Raw genomic sequence first — 22,908 nt, forward strand, 5'->3', positions numbered from 1 at the left:
TAAACTGACTTGACACTGAGACAAAAACGGTACCGACTTTAGGATTAGTAAATGTCCACAAACAATTCACCCAGCCTGTAAAAGAAGGGTGGATGTTTTGTCTCGCTTTGTTTTGTTTTTGCAGGAGTAGGAGGACAGAGACTAGGGGGGGAGGCTGTAGTTTCACATGAGTGTGAACTGCAGACTTAACCCTTTGGTTGCTAATTTTGAGCTACTGATGTTTCCATCAAGAAAATTGTGTTTTATTAGCTGTGTTTCGATTAATGTATCACATTATGTTGTTGGGAATGTTAAATGCTAAAGTGAAGAGAAGCTTTGATTTCACTCATGACTGAACATGTTATTATTAACCATAGCGGGCCACTGTAAAAAGTCAATCAATTTTGATAGAAAAAGCAAGAAAAAACTCTATTGATACCTACACAGCAAATCCAGCATGTCTAAATTAACACTGTCAGATTTGATTTCAACACTTTTAAAGTGTCTATATGGGTGGACACCAGAGAGTGTTAATTTGACTCTTTTTGGAGAGTTGGTACGTTAACTCTGATTTAGTGTTAGACACCAAATCTCTCTGGAGTTGATAATTTGGCACTTGGTGTTAAGAGTTTATATATTAACTCTCAAAGAGTATTTTAGTTTAACTACGTAGGAGTTATCTTCTAATTAATTCTAAAAAGCGGGAATTTTACTGTTCTGAACTTCTAGAAATTTCTTTTGGAAATAAACATTTACTAAAAAGACGCAATGGTTTTTGAAAAACATTTATTCTGAACTGTGCACCACAATTTCAAAACATTTTCTGAAAGATGTAACAGTGTACATGTTCTCACTTTCATTAGAATTTCGTTTATCAAAAGGTCTGACATAGGTGAGCTGGTAAAAAATGCAAATAACAGCATTCTCATCACTTATTTCAATAAATACAAAATACAATATGCATGTCCTTAATTCATCACTTTGTGGAACTTCAACGCACTTCTGCTCTCCCCCATATTCCATCTTCACAAGCATATCCTATGTGGAGATTGAATAAAAATTAGTTGACACTAATTAATGGCACAAATCAATTGCAGCACAGTTAAAAAAAAAAAAAAAAAAAAAAAGGAATCCTTTTTGAGCCATTACTTGTGTAAAGTATTTTCCCAAAAGACAAGGACACAGACAACAGGTAATACTGAACTAAATGTAAAACCTCAACCTTTTTCATTTTTACCTAAAACCGTGTGCACAAAACTCTGGAGGAATCTAAATGCTAACGTGGAACTCAGTCGGGACTTGGGACATCTGCTACTGCTGTTTGCTCGTTTTTTATGGGAGATCGTTTTCAGGCTTCAAGTAGCATCATTATATCAACATTTCACATTCTAGACATTGTTTTAAGTGTATTTGACCAAGAAATTTGACTGAAAATTCACATGCAAGCTTTTTTTTCAAGGCTGTGGTATTTGCCCGCAAACAATACCTTTCAGCTAGCTAAAACAGAATATTATGCTATCACCGAGCAACATGGCTAATGCCTTTCACACAGCTTTGTCTCAACTCCAAAGAGCCACAGAAGTAAAAGCTAATAACAATAATTGAAACAATCTTTGAAAACATGACTTACCAAGCATGGCAAACAACTCAAATATGTAGAGCAAAATGTTTTGAAACGGCTTCACTTCAGCTTCGATTGGAGCCGTGCTGGGGGCGGAGTCTGTGAATTTACTCTATTGGTGTCATAGCCCCTGTAGGAGTTCAGAGTTAAGAGGTCAAGCGTTAATGTTTCCATTGTAACACCTCCAGATTTGAAATAGAAACACTCATTTTTAACACTCGATTTTAACTACTATCATTTTACACCTCAGAGTTACATTAAAAGAATGTGACTCTAGTTAGAGTAAAATTAACTCTAAGACTACTAATACCAAAACATTTAACACTTTTGAATTTGCTGTGTATGAATAACAGGGGAATGATAGACTTGTCACATTCAAAATAGAGATATGTAATGACAAACCTTGGTCCACGTCATTTAGGTTCTCCATTGAAATAGTGAATAATTTAGAAAAGTAAGATAGAACCGACAGGGGCATGTGGTGCTGCACAAGAACAAGAGCAAAATAAAGAAAAATTATTGTGTTTAGCTTTGATAAATTAAAATTAAAATGTACCATTACACTCAGAGGATCAATATGAAATTCAATATATGCTAATTTTGTATGAAGTACATGACTGATAACTGTTCTGTCCTGAGCTTTTGTTTTTACGGCGCCCACTTGACCACACCAACAGTTTCTCGCCACAAAAAAGGGGGAACTTGCAAAGAATAGGGAGGAATATCATCAGAAGTGGGAAAGGTAAGCCCCGATGGGGGTGATAATGTAACACACCCAAAGAAAGATTTCAGGTCTGACCAACCGTCTCAGTCGTGGGCAAAACGATGACAGTCAATAAAATTCTAAAAGATAATTTAGTGATTAAAAATATCAAGAGATAAAAGATAAAACAGTCCAGTGTCCCATTTATGAATCAAATAAAAACACACAGTCCCAAGGCCAGAGCCAGCTATGCCACACGGCCAGTTGCACTCCACATGTTGCCTTTAACAGGGGTAGAAGTTGTCCTTGGAGACCCACTACCCTGCAAGCATATAGCCAGTGATCACTCCAGCCTCTGAAACTCTGCTGCCTTTAGGCTGTGGCATATAATAGGCCCTGGCCTGCACAGAGAGATAAAATGACACCTTCAGTATAAAATTCATAGCGCAAAACCCATCCATCTCAAACATATCAGATTATCACATTACATACATGCACAGAGAGACAAAATGACACAGCAGTGTTTGCAGTGTGGGCTATAAGTAGACCAGTGTATCAGTGCAATCAAGTACACCTGCCTCTAATTAGTCCAACCCCATTCCAGCCATTGGCTAACCAAAAATGTGACACACACACAAAAAACCACTCCCAACCCAGTGCAACTTCACACAATAATATGGAGCTGAATTAACACGGGCACACTAGTCTACCATGTTACAATAACACCATTAATTTCACGTATGGTCAAATTCTTAAAACTTGACCCCAAACATGAAAAATTGTGGAGTTCTAGATAAACATAATGCAACAAACCACATAAGGATGGAGCATTGGAATTAATAAGATGGTGAAAAAACACGCAGGAAAATGTTGATCATGTTGATTATGTTTATTCCAGTGTGCAGGGATTGGCTAATCTGACCAGGAAATGTTATAAATGGATTGTCGGAACAATCAGCGTTAAAATCACCTTTGACAGTCCAGACTAAGATGGCGTTGGACATCTTCAGGGCGGAAAAGGGTTGGTGTGACCAAGGTGTGGTTTGGCTTGTTGTATGTATATTTCATAATGATACAGCTCTGGATGGACCAGTTACCAGGGCATGGAAGGAGGACAGACTTATTAAATGAGGAGAAGGAATTTTCTGGGATTGGAGATCCTGTGGGTGAGTGGTTGACTAAAAGCATGCATAAAATAAAAGCTTTTTTTTGTTATTGATTGGTAATAGATTGATAATTGGCCACATTCACAGTTGTCTTGACTTGTAGTGGATGTAGTCTACTTCATGTTTAAGCACTCTAATTAACAGATTGAAAATAGTGACATTAAAGGAAGAATATGCAGCACCACCCTGTCAGATGCCAGTGCCGGTGGGGCTCAGTGATGAATCAGGTGAGCTTCATGGCTGAATTAAAACATAGAGGCCCCTGCTGTGGTCAGTAAGGGATAAAAAGGGTGTGTTTTACTGTTATTTTAGCATCAGCATTATTGTTACATCAGAATCATATAACAAGCATTGCATTGAACATTTATTGAAGCTATTGACATATTAACATTTGTATTACAGTGATTGTTATAACCCCATGTTAATCTTCTATCTACAGGTGTCAAAAGTAGTCAACAAGTTCATGTTGAAGTGAAGTTCATAATAATACAGGTTTTGTTTGTAGACGATTGTGAACGCAGGCTCTGGGCGGAGCCAGGTGTTGAACAGATCTAACATGACAATTAAATTGATTTCATTCCCTAACACAGAATAACAAGACTGGAGCAATGACACTGGATAGGAGAAAGTCTGATACTTTCTAAGATATGAGCTCACTAACCTTGTTTTTTAATTTTCTAGCTTCATTGAATGGACACATGTTAGAATTAGAAATGGCTAATTTGTTTTTTATGTCTTTTATTAGAATGAGTGGTTTTAATCATTTTTATATATATCTTGCAAATGTGCTTATAATGAGTTGGCACTCGGTCTTTTGAAGGTCATAAGCTTCGTTCGGCGATAGTCCGGACTGATAAAGTGTAAGAAATGCCTTGAGTGCAGCGGGCTAAATGCAAACACGCTTACACACACATACACTAAATTAGGATAAGTCCTTGGGACATTCTGAATGTTCTAAACCAATTCTGAATCACCAAAAGATCAGTAGACAGCAACATTAGATTGTTAGAGCTAGGAAGAGAGGTGTTTTGGTTTTCTGTCTCTTACAGAGAAAGGAACAGACACCAGACGAGGTCACAGATATACGAGGATCCTTGGCAGCAGAGACAGACACGGTGACTGCTGAAACATCAACGGGGTTCAAGTGTCATGGCATTTTGGGCTCCAGTTAGTCACCTCAAAAGGATGGATCCCATAAACACAGCAATAACCACGAAGGGGTTGACGGAAATCCAGGAACACCACACCAACGACGTTCGAGAGGCTGTTGGTCATAAGGAGAACACCTTTCTGTTCCTTTTCCTGGGGAACACAGCGGTGACCCCAGAATACACAGATCATTGTTTGAAATCGGGGCAGAATAATCCCCTGATCTGTGCAACGACTGAAGGGTTGTCTAACCCCTGAGGTTGAAGGAAACAAGAGCAGAGAATAACCGACTGGAAGACACTGGTGCCTACAGCAATAAAATAAAGGTTAAAAGCTCCTCGGACAGAGGTTCTAGTCCGAGTACGTTTGGAGGGTATAAGGTAGCACTGAAATAAAGCTGTGGGAGAACTGGGGAGTGATGGGAGTGTCATCTGTACCTACTATTGTTGTTGTAATAAAAGTTTTTCTTGCATCTGAACTGCGTAAACACAGAGGTCATCTCACATATGGTTCACCCAACAGGGGGACAAAAGGTCTCAGGAGTAAGGAGAAATGAACCCGGCAACACTGGATTGCAGGGTGTAAGTGAGCTCTTTATGTCTAAAGAGCTCATCAGGGGGAATTGTGGGATTATGATATTATTTTATGCCATGTTAGACCCCTAATTAAAGATTGTGAATTATTATGTAGTTTTCAGTTTGCATTATGCTCCTGAACTAGAAGAAGGTGATAATTATTACATTTGGTAAACTGATTTGCATTACATTAGACTGTTGATTTATTGTGAATGAATGATATTGTTTTATGATGCATTATACTGCTGAGTTATAAGAAATACTGTTCACAGAAAGTCATCGTCTCATTTGTCTGATTAGAAGAGAACAGAGCATACTGCCCCATTTCATCAGGAGCAGATAAACAGGGAGCCAAGGTCGTAGCTTAGGCGCTGTGTGAGAAAGAATGTTTAGGCTCTGATGATTAGGTGGGGGCCACTAGAGGCTATAAGAGTTTGATCAAGGCTCCACCATTTTGAGATCTGATGCTGTCTGTGTATGGTGTCCATCTCCCACGCGTGTGTTCATTAAATCATCGTTTGACTTGACCCGGCCGGACCAGTGTTGTTATTTTGGTTTTCCTCTTGTATCCATTCCCAATATTTGAATCCGTAACACTCTCAAACGCACACCTTAAGGCAGATAATGTGTAAGTTGGAGAAGAAAATGTGTTTCACATATTTAGAAGATCATCATTTATCCTGGAGAAATAATTTGGTACTTAAAAAGCCTTCCTTAATGCTAGTACATCTTACTGTTCATCACTGATTGAAGAAAGTAAGAACAACCCCAGGTTTCTCTTCAGCACTGTAGCCAGGCTGACAAAAAGTCAGAGTACTGTTGAACCAACCATCCCTTTAACATTAACTAGTAATGACTTCATGAACTCCTTCACAAATAAAATTTTAACTAGTAGAAATAATTAGTCATGATCATCTCACAGATGTAAAATTATCTGCAGCTACTTTCAGCACCAGTGATCTTTATGAGTTAACTCCAGTAATTTCTCCAAACCATCAACGTGTCTTTTAGACCCCATTCCTACAAGACTGCTGAAAGAAGTTCTACCATTAATTAATGCTTCAATCTTAAATATGATCAACCTATCTCTAATAATCGACTATGTACCACAGGGCTTCAAGCTAGCAGTAGTTAAACGTTAATTAAAAAAGCATCTCTTGACCCAGCTGTCTTAGTTAATTAATGGCCAATCTCCAAACTTCCTTTCAGCTCCAAAATCCTTGAAAGAGTAGTTTTCAAACAGCTAACAGATCATCTGCAGAGGAATGGCTTATTTGAAGAGTTTCAGTCAGGTTTCAGAGCTCGTCACAGCACAGAAACAGCTTTAGTGAAGGTTACAAATGATCTTCTTATGGCCTCTGACATTGGACTCATCTCTGTGCTTGTCTTGCTAGACCTCAGTGCAGCGTTCGATACTGTCGACCATAATATTCTATTAGAACGATTAAATCAATCCTGTAGGTATTACAGGTACTGCGCTGCAGTGGTTTGTATCATATCCATCTAACAGACTCCAATTTGTTCATGTAAATGAAGAGTTCTCTTCACACACTAAGGTTAATTATGGAGTTTCACAGGCTTCAGTGCTAGGACCAATTCTGTTTATATTATAGATGCTTCCCTTAAGCAGTATCATTAGAAGGCATAACATACATTTTCACTGCTATGCAGATGACACCCAACTTTCTACCAAATCTATCCATGAAGTCAGATATAGCACGCCAATTAGTTAAACTGCAGGAATGTCTTAAAGACATGAAGACCTGGATGTACCTCCAACTTTCTGCTTCTAAATTCAGATCAAACTGAGATTGTTGTACTTGGCCCTAAAATTCCTAGAAATATGGTAACTAACCAGATTCTTACTCTGATACTTACCCAGGAACAACATCTGAGGTCTCTGTCCAGAAGCGCATGTGAGTGTGTCAAGAGCATTTACTTCAGGTTCTAAAGTCTCCCCCACCCCCCAAATAAAACCACAGAAACCCCCCAAAATCCTAAAAAGATTTTTTAAAAAGCGGCACCGCTATGCTAAGAATCTGAACTGTGCTATGAATCTTGAGATGAGTACATTGAATCTGTGCAAATGTTTAAATAGTTCCCACTGCAGTGTGTTTGCATCACAGTTAGATCTAAAGAAATGTTCTAAGGCTGACGTGGAAATCAAAATCAAAGCCATATTTCTTGTTTGCACATATGCAAGTGCTACATCCATATATGGTTAACATACATCAAATGCAGTAAGTATATACATGCTTCATATAAATATAGTCTACAACTTTCTTCTTATCTTTAGCCCACATAAATAAACATGTGGATGAAATAAAACATGTGAATTTTGATTGTATATACTGTATAGCTTATATAATACGTAAGTATAAAATCCAGAAAGCTACTCAAAATGGGATGGTTCATTTACAAACACAATTCTAACTTAAGTTTCAAACTTTTTTTTATTAGAAATGTTAAAATTGTCACATGCTTAAATTTAAACAAAATGACAGAAATCTGCACTTTCATGAACACACTTTTGACCAAAAATTTAAACCTAATTTTTTATATTTTACTTGGTTAACCCTCTAAGGCCCACGATTTAATTGTCCATTTTTGATTACTTTTGATTTGACCTTTATATTTACCTAGATTAGCCTTGCTTGGTATCGTCCTTTTCAGCACAATTTCACATGTTGAAATTTAGAGTTATTTGTTTTTATTGACATACTGTATTAACACAGTTGATCTGAAATCACACAAAAAAACAAACATAAAATCCTAGTAGGAAAATCTTATATAATTTTTAATGTAATAACCACAAACATTTTTAGTGAATTATTTTCATAACTTGAAATGCAAATATAAACTTTAAAACGTAAAATGTTTTTAAACAATAAAGTTGTACCTAAAAATGCAGCCAATGCCTCAGGTGTTTTTGTACAACCATTCAAAAATACTACTAAAATTAAAATTACAGAGCAATCAGGTGTCTGAATAAGAAGCCACACACAGCACACAAAACAACAACTACACTACACTGACTACACAAGACAAGACAACGCACTAACTACACACTCCAAACACGCTAAACGTCACAAATCTCTCACATCTCATAACTCACTTTCTCTCGTTGCTATCACTCCCCAAACTCCCCTCTTATTTAACAACAACAAAATAAAAAAAACAACCAATAATCCCAGAGGGTTAATAACACTCACCTTCACTCCAATTCCAGAGTGTAACAATCAACCACCTGTGATGAAATCTGAAATGTCCATGGTGTTCATTCAAAATGTGCTCTGGCACAATCATAGGTTGATTGCTACTGACAACAAGAATTAAAGCTGGGCCCCACTATGGGCGGAACCATTTTTTTAATGGTGAAGTGTGTGTGTGTGGGGTGGGGGTTGGCGGTAACACTATGCAATAAATTCAGTTTTAGAATTCATATCCAGTTTATATTTAGCTGTGCTCAAAGTGTCAATGCTAGCTTATTTGTTTTTATATAAACAAAACAATCACATGCAAAACTAGGGCGGCACTAGGGATGGCAAGAGATTATTTTAGAGTGACACATGCCACCCCATGCCCCCTTGTAGATCCACCCATGTCTGAAAGTTGATGCCGCATACTGTGGAACCATCCTTACGCCTACTCGAAAGCTTACAAATTTCCTGCGTGATGAACGCAGGTGTGAACATCCATGTGCATCATTGACCTATGCAGGATTTTATTATGCTAGTAATAGTATGTCTCACATTGACAGGGAAAATAGTGCCCCCTGGTGGTAAAAGGTTTCGTTGTATTGTGCAATACGAATCTATGGATTATAGATTCACAAACTATTTTAAATCACTCTATTTAAACCCTGTTGTTATTATTGCTATATACAGAAAATCCCCATCATTTGAAAAGTTTTGGCATCATATTAAGATATTTTTAAAAATCCTTAAATAATGGTTTTCAATGGCAGATTCACTACAAACCACAGATTATATGAGGGTGTTCAACATATCTTTTATGTTGAACATGAAGGATTTGTTTCAGTGCAGTTTTTCTTTATCAAGTGAAGGCTGAACCTAAAAACAGCAGGGGTTGTTTGAAGAGCACAGAGGTTTGAAACTGTATATGTTCTGTGTAGAAACACAGAAGCTAAACACAGCCAGGGAAAAGAAAACATTTCCTTGTCAATATGAGAGTAGATGGTTAATTAGTCTGAGGTTTGTTTTATGTCTTTGTCCCAGGTTCAAGTGGGACAGAACAGGGTGTTGGGATTAGGATCCAGTTACATGTGGCTACTAGGAGGTGGAGGAGGAGGAGGTGTTGGTGGCAGTGGCAATTGATCATTGTTCATCTGCTTTGTGTCAGTAGAGCGAGTGCTGATACGAAGAAGCCCCAGGTGGCGCATTTCCATCGGTGATGTGGGCGGGCTCGCCTGGGCTCGCAGTGACGGAGCCACCATGCTGCTGTCGAGCTCACCCTCTGCCAGCCAAGGAGGGATCGGCAATGAATCCGTGGGGTACAAATCTGGCACAAAGGCTGAGTTGTCAATCCCACCTTGATGAAAGAAAAAAACTGAATTAGTACCTCAGGGTTCAATATTGGAGACATTGCTGTTCTCTGCATTATTTTTTTTTATACAAGTGACACTGTTATTGGCTGCTCCTTTTTATTAATGCACCTGAGCAGTACTTCATATTTTATTAGATTACCTCTGTTCTCTGGATGCTAAGTCTATATAACTCTTTATGTTTGCAGATTTTCATTGTGCTTGGTCCTTCTTGTCTGTGTACATACATCAAACTCAACACGACTCAGTACTGTCAAAATGTTTTATAAGTGTTCGCTTGCAGAGTGAGAGCAGAATTAGGCAATTCTATAATAATCCTATGATAATGCGTTGTTTTCACACATGTACTGCACCTTTTTTAAATGTATTGCATATGTACTGTCTATTTAGTTCCCTCTGTTATATGTTGTAATCTTTGTGTTTATAGTAAAAGCATCTTCTGCTCTCTTAATTATTTCTGAAAAATGTGTTTTCTCTCATTTTCATACGGGATGTAGAAAGTGGATTATTTCACCTCCTGATTTGGAATCTCTCATGGGGGAAGAAGGGTATGACAAGTCATAGCCAGAGGCGCTATCTCCCTCTGAGAACCCAAAATCTAAAAATGAAAATGAGAAGATTTTTTGACTAAGATTTTAAATCTATAAAACAACAACAACAACAACAACAAAAGCAGACATACAAACCTTCATCACCAGAATAGGAGAGTTTAGTCTGGCTTATCGACTTTCCTTTTGGAATCTGTAAGAGGAGGAAGAGTCATGTGATCACACGCTATGTTTCAAAAAACATGGAAGGTGAAGTAAAAAAAGAGACAAGACCAACACCCTTCAACTATGCTACCAATGTTGCTGTTACATAGTTTGTCTAGCAGAGGGCACTCTGCAACTTCCCTGATGGCAACAAGCATGTTTACAACACTACAAACAACAACCAGCTGAATTGAGGATATAATTAGACATCACAAATGTATCATGTCTACTAGAGTTTCATGTATCTGAAAGGGCCGTATTTGCAGAAGACACTTCTTCTTCACTGAACCTCACAAAGACATAATCAGCTCTTTGCTCTTTGTGGTAAACTCATTCCCTCTCTTTCTCTTTACCTTCTGCTGGTGTTCCTTCTTTGTGTGCTTGATGACTGTCTTTGGTGAAACGCCCGTCTTTGACTCCATTCGGTTCTTCATGGTTCTCTTGAAGATCTCCTGGACTTCTTTCTCATCTTTGTTGATTATGAATTTGCTGCGACTGAACCTGTGGCGATGCTATGAACAAGAAAAGAAAACTCATTGATCAGTGCTGATATACAAATATACAAATTCTATAATTATAAATCTCAGGCAGCTGGATTTGAGGTGCATGAAACTGCTCACAGTTGCATCTGTAACTGCTGTGCCTGACTTGATCATTTGCATCTGTTGATGCTGATTCCTGGAAATATCTTTCTACCGTGGTCCTGACTGATACATTTTTTTTTTTTATTAGTTTATTAGTGTAAACTTTAAGGAGAACAGTAGAATAACCTTTCATATCTTTTCACAGGAATTGAGTGACTGGCATGAGCAGGACAGAAGAAAAGTTTTATATACGCATTTTTTGTTTTGATTTTACTTTGATTTTGTGTATGTGTGTGTGCATGTATGTGCGAGCATGTGTGTGTGTGCATGCATGTGCGAGCATCTGTGTGTGTGTGTGTGTGTGTGTGCATGTATGTGCAAGGATCTGTGTGTGTGTGTGTGTGTGTGCATGCATGTGCGAGCATCTGTGTGTGTGTGCAGGTGCAAGAATGTGTGTGTGTGTGTGTGCACGCACGTGTGTGTGTGTGTGTGTTTGTGTTAGGGTGTGCATTTGTGTGACCTCCTGCTCACAAAAAGGATCATCTCCCCCACCCTGTATATGGCTTAGCCCCTCCAATGGTCTCAACATACACAAACACAGGTGAGGTCACAAAGGCAGGAAGTAAAACCTCCTCACTAAATAAGAAACAGAACGCTAAGGTAGGATGTGCCTATAATAAAACACTACAGCCTCCCCCACCAACAGGCTGGGGAGGTCAGAAACAAAGGAATGTCTTTGATCATGGTGCTTGAACTAAGACTTACAAATTTAAGGAACACAATGACAACATTTAACATTTTGACTCCAATGAAATGAAAATGCAGCACTAAGCTGCTTTAGTAAGCCCTCCGTGTGATGACTGAATGTGCTCATTACCTGCTTCCTGCTCTTGTAAAGATGCTGATCCAGAAGGTTGTGAGCGTTAGCTGCCTCAGCTTCGTTCATAGCCTTCATGGCGTGCTCGTGCATTTCCACGCTCACTGATGGAAAAGGGTCTCTAGTAAAGAGGAAGACAATCGCATCAGTGATTTAAAGTAATACTAGAATATTAAAAGGGCTATGTTCCCTCTGGTTTATATTTTAAAATAGGGTTGTGAAATGAGCTGTTTTCAGGCACTGAATAGTTGCAGTGCTCCTAGTTAGCTAGTTAGATTTTTCTTCAAATTAAAATAATGTTTTGTGGCCTCTGATTCATCACCACCTAATTATATAATTGCTTGTAAGTCTGCTTTTAGCTCTCCTCTTATTATCAGAAAAATCCAGATTGCTTACCTCGTAGTGGGCTTTGCACAGTGACCATTTGACATGTTCGCCCTCATGCCAGGCATGTCCTCTGAGTGTTCACTTTCAAACTTTTTCCTGAAATCAATAGCGACACTTTCTTTACGGATAAATTCCAGTGAGCCTCTACGCTCGCCCTGCAACAGAAGAAGACAGAGCTTTCTTTACATGCGGCAAACTTATTCGTTTTCTATAATGAGCATTTCAGCAAAATATACTGAGAATGTACAAATGATGCTCACTTCAGCCACGTATTCCATGGCATCCTTGAGGTTCAGCTGATGGAAGACATTAAAAACTTCATCTTGTTTCTTCCTTGCAGATGGCTTCATCAAAATCCTCGACATCCACTTCTCCTCAAAATACTTCCACCTTAGCAAAAAGAAAACAGATCACTGTAGCCTATTTTAAAATGAAAAGGCATTTTGAATTTATGTACCAAGTCTTTTCATACTTGCTCCTCTGACAGTTGTGTCCTATTTGTCCTGATATGTCTTCTATGGCGACCAGAGTGTGATTAAACATCTAAAGAAAGGAGAAGGACTCTAATAACTGGACAGAAAATGGTTGTGTAGGTGAAACATGAGATGTTTTTTTGAGATTTACCTTGTTTGTCATTTTTTCTAGGAGTGTGAGCTCTTTCACTTCAGCTCTCTTTACTTTCAGCCACGTGACCAGAGGTTTCATCGTCATTCCCTGCAACAATGTCAAGCAGTAATGTGCAAACCTTTAGCTCTAATGCAGACTGTGTAAGAAGAAAGAAAATAATGTATACATTTAATAACAAAAGCCAAACTTTCACTACCTGCCAGATGACAGTGAAGTAAACCACAATGAGTGTAGTGCAGACCATCAGGTTTTTCTCTTTTATCTTGTTTTCATCCAGCATCACAGCCAGGCCATACGCAACAGCCCCTCGTAGGCCACCGTAGCTCATGATCACCTGATCTATGAATTCCAGCGGGACCAGCCTGTACCTGTTAAGGATCCAGGTGAGGAAAAACACACCTGCAGTACAAACACAAACACACAAAGTTATTTAGACTTTACATCATTGTGTCTTTTTGATTTCTTTTAGGGAAATAATGCATCCTTGTAAAATTGTGTCATCTTGGGAGCAGCAGCAGCGGAAAATTTCTTTGTATAACACACAAACTTTTTAAACCACAATGTGTGCGTGTGATAGCAAAAGGACCAAATCTCACCAATGAATCTATACACAAAGACGAAGAAGACTGTGAGGAGGATGAAGCCTGAGTTCCAAACCCAGATAACCTTATCGATGGCCGAGATACCGAGGAAAACAAAGATGATGGTTTCTGATCCGTTGGCGAAAACCTTCATGGCATATTTGACAGTTTGGACTGAATGCTCATGCATGTTTGCTCTGACGTACTTCTGACATAACACACCGCAGAAGACAGTCCTACAGAAGGAAACACAAATATAAACTTTGTGCATCTAAATATGTTTACTACAGTTTTTACATATAGAAAATGGATACAGACATAATAAAACAAATTATATTTCAATTGTGAAATACTCACGAAAGGATAGCAGACAGAGAAAGCATCTCAGCAGTCAGGTAGGAAAGGTATCCCATGACAAAGATGAAGCCTGGCTCGATGATCTTGACATTTTTTGTGCATCTGGTCAGAAGTGAAGTTAGTATGCCGAATGCTATGCCCACAAGGGAACCACCAAATGCAACCACAAAGAAGGAAACTGTGGAGAGAGAGTCCCAAAAAGTAAATTCTGTTCATCTGGACGTATCGTTTTCAGTGGAAGAAATGTTTTGTTTTGTCTCAGCCCTAGTTTATAAGGTTGTGGAAACGTGCAGTCAGCTGCATGCACTGATAAATTCTCTATTAACAGCTTAATAAATGTCATGTCTTACCTATTCCTTTAGCAATTTCTGCAGCATCAATTTGGGATGCTCCCAGTGACACAAATGCATCAAACACATTGAAGAGCACCTAAGAGATGAAAGAAAAATTGGATGGAAGAAAAATTAATGAGTGGTCATCTGGTAAAAATGTTTTCCAGACTTGTCCATTCTAGCTTGTACCATTCAACAGGAGAAAAACTTCCATCACATTCTCAACATGGCAACGCCTTATGATTTAGGTGAGGGTGCTGAGCATGCAGGAGTTTGTAGAGAGGTGTAACAGCTCCAAACTGGAACTGAACGTGAGCAAAACCAAAGAGATGGTGGTGACCATCTCCAGTAGGCAGAGGGATCTGGCTGCTTCAGTCACCACCACCATCCATGGGAAGCCAGTGGAGGTAGTTGAGGTATACAAATACCTGGGAACCATCTTTGACAACCTCCTGAAATTCTCTGCCAACACAGAGGACATTTTCAGGAGGTGCCACCAGTGGCTATACTTTGGAGTCAGCACACCCATCATGATGACTTTTTACTATGCCTTCCTGGAAGGCATCATGACCTTCTCCATCTCCTGCTGGTTCCACTCCCTCAGCCTTCAGAACAGGAACAGACTGCAGCACACTGCATCAGTGTACTCTAAAATCATTGGCCTGCCTGTCAGAACTGTTTCACAGGTTTTTCAGCCAACAGGCCCTTAGACAGGCAGCCAAAATTATTAATGACCCCTCTCACATTCTTCACGCCGCATTTCAACGGCTCCCCTCTGAGCGGCGCCTCCACTGCATTTTCTGCAGGAGGAGAAAATGCAGTGAGCCACCTTTGTCCGAAAGCCACTCTACTTTTTAACTCCAGCCAATAAGCCCATTTCCCACACCATAAACATAAACTACTCTACACTCTTTTTATACTGCCGACAGTTTATTCACTTTTAGTCACCTATAGTTTTTTATTCACTTATTCAGTGACTTTAATTGTAAAAGTGTGTATATACTGTGTATTTTAAGTATTTTTTTTCTCATTCGTTTTGCCTGTTTACGCCCCGTCCTTATTTTTAACATCATGCTGCTCTGTTGTGTCTTAATTGCCCCTTGGGAATAAATAAAGTCTCTCTGATTCTGATTTTTCCAAGAGTTCAGTAACAACTCATCCAAGAGGTCACAAAAGAACCCAGAACAACATCCAAATAACTGCAGGCCTAACTTGCCTCAGTCCTGGTCAGAGTTCATGACTCCATCATAAGTTACTGGGCAGAAATGGCCTGCATGGCAGAGTTCCAATACAAAAACCAGTGCTGAGCAACAGGGAACATAAAGAGTTGTCTCAGTTTTGCAAGGGAACTGGCAAAACTCCATGATCTGCTAGAGGCAAAAGCATATTGTTGGGGCTGGATCAGGTGTACCTGAATCCTGCCTTAGTTACCCTGCAGTAGACCTAATCTGCTGGGGAATTCCCATGATGCATTGAGTTTTTCTTCTTCTGTCACCTTTCTCGATCATTCTGTGTTATTAGTAATGTAATAATGTTAGTTATTATCCATCCCTTACTCTCTTCTACAGCATGTATTTTGTACTGTCTTCCTCCCCTCATCCCAAGGGGGTCATATGATTGTTGGGGTTTTCTCTGTTTAAGTAGTATTTGTATGTCTTTACCTTACAATATCACGCGCCTTGAGGCAACTGTTGATTTTAGCGCTGTTTAAATAAAAACTTAACTCAATTGATTGAGATGCCATGACTTTAAAAAGGCTCGAAAAACCTTCAGTGCGGCTGAATTACATCAATTCTGCAAAGATGAATGGACCAAAATTCCTCCACTGTGCTGTAAAAGACTCATGTCCAGTTATCGCAAACGCTTGATTGCATTTGTTGCTGCTTTGGGAGGCCCAACCAGTTAGTTAAAATTGGAAATCAGGAAGGGGGCAAACACTTTTTCACACCACTGTACATAAATAATTCTGTCTTCTTCTTAGTCCTTGTCAGACTGTCTCTTTACTCCCAGTGTGTTCCCTAGTGTTACTCCAGCTGCTTTTGTTAATGTTATGTTGTTGCTGGACATTTTAACCAATAAAGGTGTGTTTTCTGTTTATTTCTTCTTTTTCTGCATATCTGCATCTTGGTCCTCAACTTAACACTCCAAACAGGTGACACCTCTGGTTTGATTCACCTAATTTTGAGACTATTAAGGACGAGATATTATTTACTATGTCCTGATACGTAAAAGAGCTTTTTTCTTTTCACCACAACTGTACATTTACAGAGACGAAGGAAGGAGGAAAGAATTCAGCTGGTCAGATTTTGTTTCACTGTCCTTATGCAGTACAACATGCCAAACTGACCTTTCATAGTTTCCTTTTACAAATTGCACATTGCATGTGCAATTTGTAAAACTCTTACACTAAAGTGCCCAAGTGTTTACTTACTCTACTACATTGCTATGATGGATTTCTCAGCAAACTCACAAACTGTTATGCTACTTAAGTAATGCTAAACAAAGCAATGATGCATACGAACCACTGTTACACCATCGTTGAGCAGCGACTCTCCAAACACTATGATAAAGAGGACGTCGTTAACGTGGACCTGCTCAAACACAGCGATGACGGCCACGGGGTCCACAGCAGCCATCAGACTGCCAAAAAGAAGGTACTGCAGCAGACTGATGTCCAGGTCACCTGTACAGATACAAAGAGCGGGAAATATATTCAGTTTTGCTCAATTGTACTGTAACTATGATCAATCTGGCACTTTGCTGCAAACTGAAATGCTGGAATGAAATGCTGTGTCATTTGGTAAAACATTCTCATTTATTGGTAGGAAAAGTCAAATCTCTCTCCAGTCTCATCCAGTGCACTGGTTTGGCAGTGGTCAGACTCAGTATTCTTCACCCAAAGGTTTAAGGCAGGGGTCCCAATCCCAGTCCATGAGGGCCGGTGTCCCTGCAGGTTTTAGATCTCACCCTGGGTCCACACACCTGAATCATGTGATTAGTTCATTACCAGGCCTCTGGAGAACTTGAAGACATGTTGAGAAGGCAATTTATCCTTTTAAATCAGCTGTGATGGATCAAGGACACATCTAAAACCTGCAGGGACACCGGCCCTCGTGGACTGGGATTGGGGGCTCCTGGTATAAAGTCTCAGACAAGCCTGGAGTTGTAATGGACTAAAAATCCACTTAAATCTTACTTTTATTTGTCTGAATTTTGATGAAGCGTTAAAAGGAAGTCAAATTAGCTGTTAGTAATGTCGATGTTTAATGTATCCAAACAAAGAGTAAAAGGAATGTTTTAAAGGACTGGTTTTATACTAAAGAAAACTCTTCTCAGGCAGCTTTCCTGAGTCACCGCGGATGTAAAAATATAATTTGTGTGACGTGTCTTTGTTTCCAGAACAAACTTCAAGGCAAAAAAACAAAGCCAAGGCTGAAGTACTACAAACTGCAGTTCCTCTAGTGGCCACTTGAGGCTCGTTCCAAAGGCAAATTAATCTCTACAGACTCCCACTTAGAGCATTAAAAGTGCCATGATCCAGTGAGTTTTGGTCTTCCTGGAGTAGTTTTCCACTTCTCTCCCGAGATCTTGACTCCACTCATGCTGGCTCATTGACCGCAATCAGTGCACAGTATTTAAGACCAACTCTGACCTGCACTCTCCACCAGATCATCAGCTAAAACCTTGTGTGACCTCTCGATCTTTGTGTTTTTAGCTTGGGCCCTTAATCAACATTTACTCTTCTCAGGCAAGAACCAGAAAAACCAGAAATAATTTCTTTCTCATCACATAAAAAGAAAGAAGAAAACAAAAATATTCAGAAATTATAAAAAAAACAAAAAATCCCTAGAAGAAGCCTACGTGTCCCACCAAGATCAGGAAACATTGAATAAAATACGCAAAATAAAACTAGATTTAAATGAAATAATTGATAATAAAAAACCAGAATTCTTAGTACAAAGACTACGCTTACAAAATGATGAACATGGTAATAAATCCGGTCAATTTCTAGCAAACCAGCTAAAAATAAATGAAGAAAAAACAACTATATGTGCTGTTCAAGATTCATCTGGGAACACAATATGTGACCCGAAACAAATAAACAACATTTTCATGGATTTCTATAAGACGTTGTATTCACCACAAATAAAAGGAAATTGATCAGTTTTTGGATAACATAACTCTTCCAAAATTATTAGACACTCAAGCAATGGCACTGGATGTGCAACTGACGCCAGGTGAACTCCAGCAAGCCCTGATAAGTATGCCCAATAATAAGGCTCCAGGTCCAGACGGCTTTCCTGCAGAATTCTACAAAGAATTCTGGACGATTCTAGCACCAGTTTTTTACAGAACGTTGTTGGAAATCAAAGCAAACGGCAGATTTCCATCAAATATGAATTCTGCAAACAAGACCCTGTATATCCCTCAAGCTATCGTCCAATATCCCTTATAAACGTAGACCTTAAAATAATCTGCAAAGCTCTCTCAAAGAGATTAGAGAAAATAACCCCCCTCTTAATTCATCCTGACCAAACTGGTTTCATAAAAGGTAGGCACTCATCAACAAACACACATCGAATATTTAATTTAATAGACTATTCATACAGTAAAAACATCAAAACTACAATATTTTCTTTAGATGCAGAAAAAGCGTTTGACAGAGTTAACTGGAAATTTCTTGACCTTTTTTTTTTACCCTTGACCTGCCTCTGCTTCCCCCACCAAGATCCCAATTCCAGCCAGCATAGTGTCCTCTCACAGTTCATGTTATTTGCAACCTTCCCTTAGTCTCACAGTTCATGTTCATAGTCCCTTAGCTTAGCTCTGTTCACCTTATGCATCACGCCATTGTTAGATAAAGTTCTTTTGTTTATCACTTTCTCGAGTCTCAGGTTGAATCTGCGTTTGAGTCCATCTCTCATCTCGGGCTGCTGAGCCTTGACATCACTTCCTCTATGTGAGCCGTGGAGGCAGGTTTGCTGAAATGAAACAAAATAAAAATCCTCTCTTACCCATGAGTCCTCCCATGTGACACCCCCACAGCGACAGCCCCAAACTGGCGGCATTCCAGCAGGTCCCAATGACAGCATAGACCAAGATGGCACCCAGGTTGGTGAAGAACAGTTTGTTTGGCATGTGGTAGCCTGCGTCCAGAATGACTTGAGGCAACAGGAAATAGAAGAAGACTGTCGGGGTCAGTGAGAAGGTCTGCATCTTGTCTGCACCCCAAATCATGCCACCCAAAACGAAACCGAAGCAGATGAGCAGGACGCTCTCGGGTATGACGTTGGTGACATGGTGGTTGGACTCAATGACTGAGAGGAGAAAAAAAAAGATCAAGACAAGAACCATGAATCAATACTATCAACCTTTGTAACAACCTTTGATTTTAAGCCAGTCTGCTTGTAGTCAGGTAGGAGCTGGCAAACATTCAAACCTTCACTGCACTTTAAGTAAAACCATATACATAAAACTCCATTTGATCATTTGCAACTGTTGCAATAATTTATTTATATTTAGGGACTGTGGACAGATATATAGCAGGTAAGATAAGTCACCAGTTTTCTATGCAAATATATTTCTAAAGGTGCTATTGAAATGATATTCTCACCAGATCTTGGTAACAACCCATCCAATTCACATATGCAATGAAATAAAACTATAGATGTTCAGAAATTCATGTGTAATAACGAGGAATGACATGGGGGGGGGGGGGGGGGGAATAATTGAAGAGGTGGAGAATGTGAGTTCCAATAAGCCATGAAAAGTCATGTCACCAGCTGTAATTTATTAGTAATTACAAAGCAACATAATATCACCTTATTCAGTCCTACCTGATGGCTTAATAAAAATTGTCTCATTAGGTCAACAATGTTAAGTTATAACATTTTGCTAACTGTCAAAGATGTGCCTTAATGCAGATTAGTCGTAAGCTGGAGAGGAAATGGCGTATCACTAATTTTGAAGATCTCCAAAAGTTGATTCTGTTCATCTGGACGTAGCGTTTTCTGGGAGAAACGTTTCGTGACTTCTTCAGTCTCATAATTTTGAAGATCATCATTTAGCCTCGAAAAAGTGTTTGCGACTGCTGGAAAGCTGGAACATCTTCATCAATCATGTTCATCACTGATTAAAGAAATTAAGAAAAACCCTACGTTTCTCTTTAGCCTTGTTTCCATGCGAACAAAAAGTAAGAACTCTGTTGAACAAGCCATTCATTTAATGCTAACTGGTACTGACTAGTGCTTTTTAGCGTTAATCTTGTTAAAATGATGTTAACGCCATAACCGCATTAACGCGGCAGATCTCCATTAGCGAGTTAGCGCAGTGTGCGGGGCTGCACGGCGTAAAAGCGTTAGAGCGGTTTTAACGAGATTAACGCTGACAGCACTGGTACTGACTTCATGAATTTCTTCACAAATGAAATTTTAACCATTAAAGAAAAATTACTCATAATCATTTCACAGATGTAACCACTTTCTGTACCACTGATATTCATTTAGTTTTTCTCAAATTGATCTTTCTGAGTTAACTTAACTTATTGCTTCCTCCAAACTATCAACATGTCTTTTAGACCCCATTCCTATAAGACTGCTCAAAGAAGTCCTAACATTAATTAATATTTCAATCCTGAATATGATCAACATGCTTCCTTTAGGCAATATCATTAAAAGGCATGCCTTACATTGTCCCTGCTATGCACATGAAACACAACTTTATCTATCCATGAAGCCAGATAACACAAACTGCAGAAAGGTCTTAAAGATAAAGACTTGGTTGACCTCCAATTTTCTGCTTCTAAATTAAAAGAAAAATTAGGTTATTGTACTTTGCCATAAAATCATAGAAATATGGTATCTAACCAGATGCTTACTCTGGATGACATTAGCTTGGCCACCAACCTTGGGGTAATTTTTAACATTCTGTCTCACAGTGACGCTGAAAAACTAGTTCATGCATTTATTGCTTCCAGGCTGGACTACTGTAATTCATTATTATCAGGATGTCCTAAAAACTCCCTGAAAAGCCTTCAGCTAATCCAAAATGCTGCAGCAAGAATTCTGACAGGGACTAGAAAGAGAGAGCATGTTTCTCCTGTATTGGCTTCTCTTCATTGGCTCCCTGTTAAATCCAGAAGTGAATTCACAATCCTGCTCCTTACTTACAAAGTCTTAAATAATCAGGCCTATCTTATCTTAATAACTTTATAGTACCATATAACCCCATTAGAACATTCTGCTCTCAGACAGTGGGCTTACTTGTGGTTCCTAGAGTATTTAAAAATAGAATGGGAGGGAAAGCCTGTAGCAAACCTTCTCTGCTTTTAAGATTAAGCTTAAAACTTTCCATTTTGCTAAGCATACTGTTAGGCCTGGATCAGGTGACCCTGAACTCCCTTGTGATATAAGATTTGGACGTATTCGAATATAAGGGAACTTACACACTCTTTTTTCATAACTATTTTTATTCCTTGAGAAATAATTAAAACAATTAAGAAAATGAGCCAGTGACAAAAATAGATGATCAGAATAACCCTAAACTACACACATATTTAAAAATACATATTTAAAAATTACAAAATTTCTTGGGTGCAGAGGTGTTTATAATGCTGGAAGAAGAGCACTTCCATCAATTTGGCTTTGCAAGACTTACTGAGTTTGCAGAGCCAGGCAACCAGGATCCACAGGGCCACCAGGTACTGTGTGGTGATGTGATGCCACTTCCAGGTCACAATAGGCAGTGTAGTGATGGGCACCGCTCCATGACCACCCTCTTCAGTTGTGTTAGAGTTTGAGCCCGTCCCATTGTCTGTTTGAGAATTTCGGGGTTCTTCACTAGCCAGGCTCAAGCTTCCACACGCCATCAGCAGCATGCACAGAATAAGTGTAAATCCCCAAGAAGTTGCCATTCTTGGATACAATGCTTTAAAAATTGTAATCAAACTGTTATTTAGACTGTTAATGCAAATGCTCAGGTCAGCCTCAGACTGTAGCTTAAAGTCTCATTCCCTTTGCAGTGCCTTCTTCTCCCTCAGATCACTCTCATTGTCCTCCAACATCTTACATATACATATATACGGATACAGCTTTTCACTGCAGGTGAAGCTCAGCCCATTATGATGTTGGTCTTTCTCCTCCCACTCGTGTACCCAGACCAGTAAGTGTGGCCACATCATTCAGTGGTATAATTAAAGTCCGTGAATCCCTTTATTACCAAGTTTTCACTAATATTTAAATTCTCTGATGGAGTTGATTAAAATATTTTTGGAAGAAACATCTTATTTACAAACTTATGAAGCTCTTTTTAATCCTATTGTAAATAACACATGTTAATATGAGCTTGTTTGAAGCATGTGTATGTGAACTTATCCATTCAAAAGAAAGAAAATACTGTAACTTTGGCCACCAAACATATTTTGTTTCCTAGGTTCACACTTAGTATGGTGTTATGACAGGAACATTTACAACAATGAGTCCCAAAAATGTCTGTTCCTTTAAGACTATTCATAAAGACTATAATAGCTATATTATCGCTACTTCTTGTGTTGATCTTTTTATCAACTTAAGTTGTTATGGACATTACAGTTTTTGAACATGTGTTTGTAATTTATGCCCTGTATGTGTCAATATTCTGACTTTATATGCCTTGAA

At 38.9% G+C, this 22,908-nt stretch overlaps 1 protein-coding gene and 1 long non-coding RNA gene across 2 annotated transcripts; both read right to left on the minus strand.

The window, feature by feature from the left end:
- Positions 1-685: 685 nt before the first annotated feature.
- Positions 686-2,258, minus strand: LOC148096680 (uncharacterized). The gene is made up of 3 exons (XR_015717086.1): positions 2,003-2,258; positions 1,610-1,730; positions 686-1,017 (listed from the first exon to the last, which is right to left on the minus strand). It is a non-coding gene; the product is annotated as an uncharacterized LOC148096680 (long non-coding RNA).
- Positions 2,259-9,472: 7,214 nt separating this feature from the next.
- LOC102791435 (sodium/hydrogen exchanger 3-like) lies at positions 9,473-22,166 on the minus strand. The gene is made up of 16 exons (XM_087834656.1): positions 21,911-22,166; positions 19,270-19,572; positions 16,777-16,937; positions 14,273-14,351; positions 13,923-14,100; positions 13,581-13,801; positions 13,181-13,383; positions 12,982-13,071; positions 12,830-12,900; positions 12,618-12,747; positions 12,367-12,512; positions 11,971-12,091; positions 10,863-11,021; positions 10,444-10,498; positions 10,272-10,355; positions 9,473-9,744 (listed from the first exon to the last, which is right to left on the minus strand). The coding sequence occupies exons 1-16, from the start codon at positions 22,164-22,166 to the stop codon at positions 9,473-9,475; spliced, it is 2,529 nt and encodes an 842-aa protein (XP_087690782.1).
- Positions 22,167-22,908: the final 742 nt, after the last annotated feature.

This window comes from Neolamprologus brichardi, chromosome 22 (assembly GCF_056152115.1).
Source record: "Neolamprologus brichardi isolate AB-2024 chromosome 22, ASM5615211v1, whole genome shotgun sequence".
Lineage (NCBI taxonomy): Eukaryota > Metazoa > Chordata > Actinopteri > Cichliformes > Cichlidae > Neolamprologus > Neolamprologus brichardi.